The sequence below is a fragment of the Lactuca serriola genome, chromosome 9, assembly GCF_051521515.1.
Source record: "Lactuca serriola cultivar US96UC23 chromosome 9, Lser_US96UC23_V15, whole genome shotgun sequence".
NCBI classification, from domain to species: Eukaryota; Viridiplantae; Streptophyta; class Magnoliopsida; order Asterales; family Asteraceae; genus Lactuca; species Lactuca serriola.
Genome location: NC_136416.1, coordinates 19,802,970 through 19,812,883, shown reverse-complemented (window position 1 = coordinate 19,812,883; position 9,914 = coordinate 19,802,970). Strand labels below are relative to the sequence as shown.

At 34.7% G+C, this 9,914-nt stretch overlaps 1 protein-coding gene and 1 long non-coding RNA gene across 3 annotated transcripts; one reads left to right on the top strand and one right to left on the bottom strand.

Annotated features, from left to right (window-relative positions):
* Positions 1 to 3,168: 3,168 nt before the first annotated feature.
* Positions 3,169 to 4,550, bottom strand: LOC145072603 (uncharacterized). Its single transcript, XR_013691075.1, has 2 exons — positions 3,997 to 4,550; positions 3,169 to 3,407 (listed from the first exon to the last, which is right to left on the bottom strand). It is a non-coding gene; the product is annotated as an uncharacterized LOC145072603 (long non-coding RNA).
* Positions 4,551 to 4,762: 212 nt separating this feature from the next.
* On the top strand, positions 4,763 to 9,858 carry LOC145072597 (TMV resistance protein N-like). 2 transcript variants are annotated; one of them, XM_079019043.1, is made up of 6 exons: positions 4,764 to 5,388; positions 5,921 to 6,780; positions 6,934 to 7,037; positions 7,116 to 7,412; positions 7,506 to 9,022; positions 9,614 to 9,858. In XM_079019043.1, the coding sequence occupies exons 1-5, from the start codon at positions 4,910 to 4,912 to the stop codon at positions 8,928 to 8,930; spliced, it is 3,165 nt and encodes a 1,054-aa protein (XP_078875169.1). In that variant the 5' UTR covers positions 4,764 to 4,909; the 3' UTR covers positions 8,931 to 9,022; positions 9,614 to 9,858. The 2 variants fall into 2 exon arrangements, with proteins under 2 accessions (XP_078875168.1, XP_078875169.1); XM_079019042.1 differs by having other exon boundaries at positions 4,763 to 5,388; positions 5,921 to 7,037.
* The last annotated feature ends 56 nt before the right edge of the window (positions 9,859 to 9,914 follow it).

The window sequence follows — 9,914 nt, the reverse complement described above, 5'->3', positions numbered from 1 at the left end:
TTCCAGATCTACCGAAGAATACTACTTCTGCAAGTCGTAGTGCTGTCGGATCATCTTCTGATCAAGTGAGTGTGTGGTTACTTTCTTCTAACGCATAAATACGAAGTATTTTATACGAAATACGTGTTATGTGTATATTTTGTTGTTATATGTGTAAATGTATATTCACTTTCTTCTACCGCATAGATATGAAGTATTTGCTATGAAGTACGTGCTAGGTGTTTATACAATGTTTATTTACTTGAGATAGATGTTGAAATAATGTTTTATACATGATTTAAAAGATTTAAATTGTATATGTGTTTGCATCTACAAATATGTTGGGTAGAACATGGGTAGATGAAATAGTTGATGTGAGACGAAATAATAAGTATTTTTGAACTCAATGTGTTCATTATGTATTTTTGAACTCTATGTGTTCACTTGGTGTTTGAACTCAATGTGTTCATTAGGTATTTCCGAACTCTATGTGTTCACTTGGTATTTTTGGACTCAATGTGTTCATTAAGTATTTTTGAACTAGATGTGTTCACTTAGTGTTGTTGAACTGAGTGTGTTCACTAAGTGTTTTAGAACTAAGTATTCACCAGATGTTTTGAATTAATTGTTCACTAGGAGTGTTAGAACTAGGTGTTTGTTAAGTATGTTGAACTAAGTGTTTACCAATCGTAATTTGTGGTCCTTGGCAGTGGTGGACTTTGTGTCAATTCCTTAGGTCAATCCTTAGGAATAAATGGATAAATGATAGTTGATTTTTAGGGTAAATCCTTAAGAAATAAAGGAGATAATGGGAATGAGTATTTGGGTTGATTGTTTGATAATTGAATATAATAAATGTATTATTGTGGGTTGAAAACCCTACATGCTCACCAGGCTCCCAAGCCTGACCTACTCAGTTTTCTTTGCATTACAGGTAATGGCACAAGAGTATAAATTGGTGGACTTGACGAGAGATTTTGGATTATAGATCAGTAGTTATAAATGACTGTTGTAAGGTCTATTTTATATTGTTTATGCTTTTGGTCTGTATCGGAACATGACATCCCGATGTTTTATTATTTAATGAAAATACATTCTCTTTGAGAAACGTTTTGATAAATTTTATCATATTTTGTTTTGGAAACAAATTCCGCAAATCTTTTAATCAAAAGGATTTACTCTGATTTTATAAAACAAAGCATAAACAAATCGGTCTTTTCTGGCCGTGAAATTGGGGATGTCACAATCATCGATGGGGAAAAAAACAAAAACAAAGTTTTTTTTTTCAATTTCTTGTACACATTAAGTTTGTTATTTGTTGATTGTATTTTTGGAACATTTTTTCAATTTCAAACACTTTCAAAGCATGAATGGTCATTTTACCTCTCTACCAATAATTTCAATTGATAGTACAGTTAAAAGCCATGGTAGTGCCCAAAAATAGCAGCCTCTGGAGGTCTTATACATAACAATAGCAACCATAAGTTGCAAGCATGAATAATTAAACAATTTGTACTATATATAAAAAGATAGAAGATCTATTGTTAATTTATTTCTTGAAACTGGAAGATAAAAAAAACATACCTTATCAGCCACCAGATCAAAAAATGCATGAAAGGCAGTATCTAAGTTCATTTACAATAAAAAACAAAACAAAGATTCATTGGTTTGTGAAATGAAAAGATTTAAAACTGCAACAATCAATATATATTTCTCAACGATTTCAGTCGAATTAACACGCAACAACTAGACACATCTTTTAAAGTTGTAGCTGGGAATTCTGTGTTAAGAAGGTATTTCATTCGATTTTCCTTCATGATTTTGAAATTTCATTAGCCTTTACAACTACAATGCGTTTAATGTATTGCACAAATGTGAATTTCTACAAATACCTACATGAAAAAGAACTCACAAAATCCAACAAATTCTAAAAATTCAACTTCATTTTGGTTTTGGTTATAGTTTATCTTTCAGTTCAATTGATAGAGATACCTTGCCCAAGCCCCACCAACATGTAGTCGACCCAGATGATGAGTATTCTTCAATTTAGAAAAATCAAAATTAGTAAAAAGTTAAGTTTCCCTAAAAACTCATAGTTAAACAAAATTACTAAGGATTCTTATGTTTCCAATTGAGCAACAAAGATTAAGTCATTCCTAACAACTAACTTGCAATACCACATATTACCATGGGAGAAAGAATCAATTGTTGGAATTTTCTTGTTCCTGTAGCTAATCTAACCATGAAATAATCATAATACAAGGTCAAATCAACCATCTTTGTATCAAAGAACACATAAATGGATATTCTTCACAACCAATTTATGACGATTTATATTACACATTTTGAAATGCTTCAAATGAGGTATCAAGGAGTGTAGTTATGAAATTAACTCGATTAGTTCCTACTTTCGGATCACACACAAAAGCAGACGAATTTTACCTTATGGTGGTGCGGTATAACGCTACCATTTGTTAGTTCTGATGGTAGTGGTCAGACGACGTGAGAGAGTGAGAGAGAGTTACTTGAGAATTGAGAGCAAAAGATCGAGGGTAATATGACGAATCAAATGCCCTATAAGGATTTGGGGAAGAAGGCGCCGTCAACAATCATGCTCTGTATTGCATTCACCAGGGCCGGTCCATTGGTTTTCTATGCCCCGGGCGAGATGAAAATCATAATGCCCCCATGCTTGTACCATACAATACACCAAATACATACATAGCTAACATGTATAAAACAGAAGTTCAATATATATTTGTATTCAAATATTTGTAAAAATACAACCAAAAACAATATGTACACGCAATCGTTAAAATAGACAACAAAAAAGCAACTAAAGCTAAAAAACTCGTAGTAGAGGTCAATCAAAATTTGTTTAGAAAAAGACAATGAACTTTATGGGGCTAACATCTAAAGACATGTACTTTGCACCAAATGTGCAACAACAACAGAATTTTGAAGCTACTTCAACACTTACGAGACCATAAACAAAGGCTATAAAAACATCCAAATCATACTTAACTTCAAACTTTCATTGAAGCGATCAAAAAACATACCAACTTGGGCAAAAAAATAAACCCCATATCATATTTGAGAGATATCAAGGCCATTTAGAATCTACCATGAGCATATCAAACAACCCCTAACTATTCCTCTTAAAAAGCAAATAATAATCAAAATAATAAATAATAAAAATAAAACAGCTTTTAGGAGAACATTTTTTTAAAGTACAAAGCTAAATTAAATAACAAAAAAGCCAATTGTGGCTGGAAAATAATATGGGTAAAATTAAAGTAATAACTACTACAAGTTACATCACCAAAAATTATTAAATTAATAATGAAAATAGCAACATTCAGCTTTTGAAAATAAGCTAGCCACATAATGTACTTTCGAGATTGATCCAGCCATACCATTGCACTTTCCTGTACTACCAAACAATAACAATGCACTTTTAATTACTAGCTAGCAATAGCATTGCACTTTCCTGAAGCAAACCACAAAAATCATATACAAAGCTAAAAATTTCGAGCCAAAGAGAGGAGGAATAATAGCTCAAACAGAGGTGAAATCAGATACCAAAATCCAATAGGTCTTTAAAAGACTTTGATTTTTTTTGTAATAAAAAAGAGAAGAAATCAAGCAGATTTTTGAAACAAACCTAAATAAGTAGATTTCGAACTCAAAGAGAGAAGAAATCGAGTCTAGTAAAACATGAACAACCACAAAAAACAATCTGATTTCCGAAACAAATAACAAAAACCCTAAACATAAATCACATCAGAAATTAGAATGAGAAGTCGGAATAAGAGAAATTCAACCCACCCAAATTAGAATCGTTGTATCAGAATCACAATATCTCGGACCTAGAAGGCTTGAACCGAGATCTTTTAACCAGATTAGAAATATCAGAAATCACAAACTAGAACTTGAAAACTATAGAAATTGGAGTATTTAGAAACCAAATATCAGAGAAATTGACTGAAAGCGAAAAATACAGATGCCACATCTTACTTTTATTTATCAGAGACGCAACTTCTAGGCATCCAATCGACAACATGTTTCCAAGTGTCGGAAGACGTTTCGATTTTCTATGGGAAATTGAAGACGATTAGTGGTTGTTTGGCGCTAAGTTTTCATTTCCCTGCTCCTCCTCACGTATTATTCTATCAGATAACAAAGACATGGGCTAATTTTTTTGGGCCATAGACTTATTTTATGCCCCTAAAAATGTGCTGCCCTGGGCCACAGCCCAAGTCGCCCAGGTATTGGGCCGGGCCTGGCATTCACCCCTATCTGACACCATCGCTCCTCGTATCTTTTTCTTTTTTGAAGAAAAAGAAACAGACGCTACAACTTGAACATATGCGTTTTCCCTAATCAGTTTTGAATGCTCATGGTTTTCTTCTCCATCCGACTGTTATGTAGAAGAGAGTAGCAATTCAAAGATGTCGATGATAGAATGAAGGTGAGAAGTAAAGTAGAAAGGGAATTAGGGGTGAAGGAGAAACAGTTGGTGGAGCGGTGGATGAAATTTGATTGGAGAGCGAGGCGGTGTGACAGGGGAGGTGATTGAAAACGGTAAAAAAAAAATTACCATAAGCAATGTTCATAAAAACATTGTGCTTTAATAATAATAATAATAATAATAATAATAATAATAATAATAACAACAACATTAGAAAGTTAAATGAAAGTATATGCTAAAATCGAAAATAAATAAATAAAACCACCAATACCTTTTGGATTATTTATGAATTATGATTGGGTATTGAAGAATTGCATAGAAAATTCGTTCGTCACAGCTTTAATTCCACGCTTTTTCCAAACAGATTCCTTGTCTGATTACCCTCATCCAAGCTTCTTTTAAATCCTTTCTAGGCATACATTTTCCGATCAAACGTTTGATCTTTCAAGTATACCTTCAATGGCATCATGTTCAACTTCATCCGTTGACAAGAGCTATAAATATGACGTCTTTTTGAGTTTCAGAGGCGAAGACACTCGAGCGAATTTCGTTGATCATCTTTATACTGCTCTTCAGCAAAAAAACATTCATACTTACAAAGACAACGAGAGAATTAAGAAAGGGAAAAAAATCAGTGATGAGCTCATCGGATCCATTGAAGAATCAAAATTCTACATCGTTGTTTTCTCCAAAAATTATGCCTCTTCATCTTGGTGCTTGGATGAACTTGTAAAAATAATGGATTGTCACAATACAACCGAGCATACTGCCTACCCCGTCTTCTATGATGTCGAACCAACCGAAGTCCGCAAACAAAGCGGGGCAGTTGGAGAAGCCTTCTCTAAACATACTAACCACGAGAAGTCTGACAAATGGAGAGAGGCTTTGCAAGAAGCAGCGGATCTAGCTGGATGGGAGTTGAAAAACACTACTGATGGGTAGGGTAATTTCTTGATCTAAGCATTTAATATTCTTTCATTTGACCCGCGTGAACATTGGGACTGAAACACTTATTTTTCTTCATCGATTTTGGCCAAATTTTTGTTGTTGTCTACTTCTAATGACAAACTCCGACCGACGTCCAATTGCTGGAAAATTCGACTCAACAGTCACCACCGCCTACGGCAGTGGTTGCAAATTCTGTAGCATCATTCTCCCAAAATTTTGGCCAAAATCACGACTACATTATTCAAAAAAAAAGTTATTAGTTTGATTTCTCATATGCACGGTTACATCATCATAATATATCTGCAATATCGTTCCACTCTGTTTCTTGTTTACTCTTGGATGTAAGAGATGTACAGAGTATCTAATTTGTGTTGTCAAATTCTGAAATAAACTTGAGTACGTCTTGCCAACATATGACTATATATGTTACTATTTTATATATGAAATAGATATGTTATAGATTGGGAAACTAATTGTTCATGTGCTATTGTAAGCAACCTAATTGAATTTTGGTTAATATAGGCATGAAGCCAAATTCATCCAAAAAATTGTTGAAGAAATTTCACTAGAGTTACGTTCGATCAGTTTCGGTTTTGATGAAAAGTTAGTAGGCATGGAGACCCGTGTAAAGGATGCTGTGTCATTTTTAGAAATGGGTAGTGATGATGTTCGCATGATCGGGATCAAGGGGATGGGAGGTGGTGGGAAGACAACTTTGGCGAGAGCTGTTTTCGATCAAATATCCTTTCGGTTTGAAGGTAAATGCTTCGTTGAGAATGTCAGGGAAGTTTCAAATGCCTCTTTGTTTGGTTTGAAGTCGTTGCAAAACCAACTTCTTTCGGATGTTTTAAATGATAAAGGCATTAGTGTAAGTGGCGTGTATGAGGGGAAAAGCATGATAAAGAAGATGATGCGTGGTAGAAAGGTTCTTCTTGTTCTAGATGATGTGGATCACACAGACCAGCTTGAGGCCTTAGCTGGTGAGCCTAATTGGTTTAAGGCGGGAAGTAGAATCATCATTACAACAAGAGATGAGCAAGTGCTTGTAGCACACCGAGTGAAGCTGATTCTTGCTGTTAATCTGTTATCATTTGAGGAAGCAGTTTGCCTGTTTAGTAGATATGCATTTGGGAAAGAGATGCCAATTCGAGGGTACGAAGAGAAATCAGTACAAGTTATAAGTTATGCTGCTGGTCTTCCCTTAACAATCAAAGTTTTGGGATCCTTTCTTTGTGGTAAAAGTGAGCTTGAATGGATAGATGCCATAGACAGACTAAAAACAATTCCATTAATGGAAACTCTGAAAAAACTGGAACTAAGCTATATCGGTTTGGAGGAGGATTACAAAGAAATATTCCTGGATATTGCATGCATATTGAAAGGTGAGCGTAAACACTTTGTAATCGAAGCACTTGAAAGTTGTGGATTTCATGCTAGAAATGGTTTAAGAGTTCTTGAGCAAAAATCTCTCATAACTATTCATCATAATTCTAGTTACAACAACAAGTATGTGTTCATGCATGACCATCTTGTAGAAATGGGCAGGAATATTGTCCGTCGTTTGCATCCGTATAAGCCTAATGAACATAGCAGATTGTGGATTGACATGGAAATTGAAGATATATTGGCTAATGACTTGGTAAGGATCAAATCAATCCTTAAGTAGGAGAAAACTAACACATTTACAAATCTCATTGTGGCTACTCTTGCATTACAGGGTACCGAAGCAACAAGATATATACAATTCAGCACACGGGAACTCAATCCGGAAGTTATCATGAAAGGCCTTAGAAAGATGAAGGAACTTAGATATCTTGACATGTCTCTCAAAGATTCTTTCTGGAATTGGAAATGTGATGAACTCAGCCCATACTTTCCTAATGCTTTAAGAATCCTGTTGTGGAGCTATTACCCTTTTAGGTCATTACCCGAAACATTTCAAGCAAATAATCTTGTTTCACTTGAGATGGAATACAGCCGAATTGTACAACTTTGTGAGGGTAGAGAAAGAAAGGTATAATTATTGTTGATTGATTGTTTTGCATAATTCATTCTAATGCTATACATTATCACACCAATATTTATCTTCCTTTTATGCTTATACCAGGTTCTTAACAAGCTCAGATTCCTTGACCTGAGTTATTCAAAGCTAAGGACCCTTGACCTTGGGATTGCTCCAAATCTTGAGACTTTGTCTCTTTCAGGATGTGTTGATTTGGTAGAATTTCATATTCCCAGCATTTGTTTAAAACTCAGATCCCTCGACCTTTGTGATGTAAAGTTAAGGATCCTTAACCTTCAGTCAGCTCCAAATCTCGAGCTGTTAGATCTTCGGAACTCTTTGGATCTGGTACAACTTCACATGCCAGGTAGATGTGTCAAGCTTAGATCAATTATAATCACTAACTCAAAGTTGAGGACCCTTGACATTGGGTTGACTCCAAATCTCGAGAAATTAGATCTTGATAATTCTTATGATTTGGGAGAACTTCACATGGCCGATGTATTTCAAAAGCTTGTAAAACTGTACATCAGTCGTTCAAAGTTGAGGACCCTTGATCTTAGGCTGGCTCCGAATCTCAAGAATTTAGATCTTAGTGAATCTAATGATTTGGTAGAACTTCACGCTCCCACCGGATGTCTAAAAGAGATTGTCTGCTTAGAACTAAGTGCTTGTCTAAGGTTTAGATCTTTTTATGTTGAACCACTTGAGGAGGTTGATTCTTTAGCTGAGTTACATCTGGTTGCAGAGTCCCTTGAAAGATGCCCATTTCACCCTGACAATAGTTTGCCAAAGTTCCAGTTTACATGTTTTTATAAAGACGGTGGTCTACCCTCAAGGAATACAAATATTGAGAAACTTATTTCTCAAGGTCTGTGTGCTTGCACAAACCTTGAGACATTTTCAGAAAGCATTTGTGAGTTATGGGGATTAAGAAAGCTTAAACTCAAAGGCTATCCGGAGGTGCCCAAGGACCTTGACCAGTTAGAATATCTAGAGGTACTAATTTTGTCATCTACAAAGATCAAACATCTTCCGGATAGCATTTGTTACTTAACATATCTACAATCTCTCAAACTTGAATCCTGTTGGCTTCTTGAGGAGTTACCTGAGGATCTTGGCCAGTTAGAAAATTTAAAGAAGCTCACTTTGTCATCCACAATGATTAAACATCTTCCGGATAGCATTTGTATGTTAAAACATCTGGAATCTCTCCAACTTATATCTTGTTGGCTGTTTGAGAATTTACCCGAGGATATTGGCCGATTAGAATGCTTGGAGAATCTAACTTTGTCATCTGCAAAGATTAAACATCTTCCGGATAGCATTTGTATGTTGAAACATCTAAAATCTCTGCAACTTAAATTCTGTTGGCTTCTTGAGAAGTTACCCGAAGATATTGGCCGATTAGAATCATTAGAGAAGCTAACTTTGTCATGTACAAAGATTAAAGATCTTCCGGATAGCATTTCTATGATAAAACATCTGGAATGTCTCCAACTTAATCATTCAGAAGTTGTTACATGCTGATCTTGGTTGATCAGGTAAAGTGATGAACATTCTAATTATCAATGCTTTTGAGAAGCTCCGAGGACATGGAAAAGCCAGAACTATTGTAAAAGGTACTTTCTCCTTGAGATTATCTTACTTTCATTTGAGATTTGAAACTGGTATGACAGTATTATTTACTTGTTCAGACAAAAATCAATAATTAAATTAAAAAGAATATAAGTACTATACATACAAGAAGAATGTTTAATTCCACATAGGCCGGGGCTTATTCGTGGTTTGAGTTAATTTTGGAGTTAAAATCAGACATGACTTGCATATCCCAAATATGACAAGTCATTTTTCATGCATATCCCAAAATCCTTTATTAGCACATGTGGATTTACTGCAAATTGAGTATATAAGTAAAAATGAAAAGAACTAATACATAGCAAATACTCCTATAATATGACTTAGCGATTTATTCAAATCAGCTAAAGACCAAGTCTTTATAGCCATTAAAGACTGACTAACAATTCCCTCCCTAAACTGCACAGCAGTTTACTTTGGCATTTCAACTAAGAAAAGTTTAGGCCTTGGGGAAGTGGAAGACATGTAAGCATAAAATCCTAAGTGTTTTATGTCAACATTTGGGCATTTTTTTGGTCTGTATCAAATGCTAATTCCTGTAACCATATACTATATGTTTGCTATGATTTTTTCAGGTGTGTGAGAGGCACTAAATGTTAAATATGAATGGAATGGAACTTCATCACCAGATTGTTGCCATTATTACAAAGGGCATTTGGGTAATTACAGCTTGGACCGCTGGGGGTGTGTTAAAAAAATATTATATATAGTTTTTTCTATTTAGTTTAATGTATACTAGGGCCTTGATGTAATATGTTGTCTCTGATCAAAAACAAATGTAATAAAAACATTTTCAAAATATTGTGCAAGTTAAATTTCATTGTGGTTTGATCAAAGACAAGAATGCAAATCAATGCAGCTTTAATTAATTGGTGT

Excerpts from the sequence above, each read along its gene's own strand:
- LOC145072597 (XM_079019042.1), top strand. The coding sequence starts at position 4,910 with ATGGCATCATGTTCAACTTCATCCGTTGACAAGAGCTATAAATATGAC. Across the intron at positions 7,038-7,115 it reads ATATATTGGCTAATGACTTG|GGTACCGAAGCAACAAGATA; the intron begins GTAAGGATCAAA and ends CTTGCATTACAG. Across the intron at positions 7,413-7,505 it reads GTGAGGGTAGAGAAAGAAAG|GTTCTTAACAAGCTCAGATT; the intron begins GTATAATTATTG and ends TGCTTATACCAG.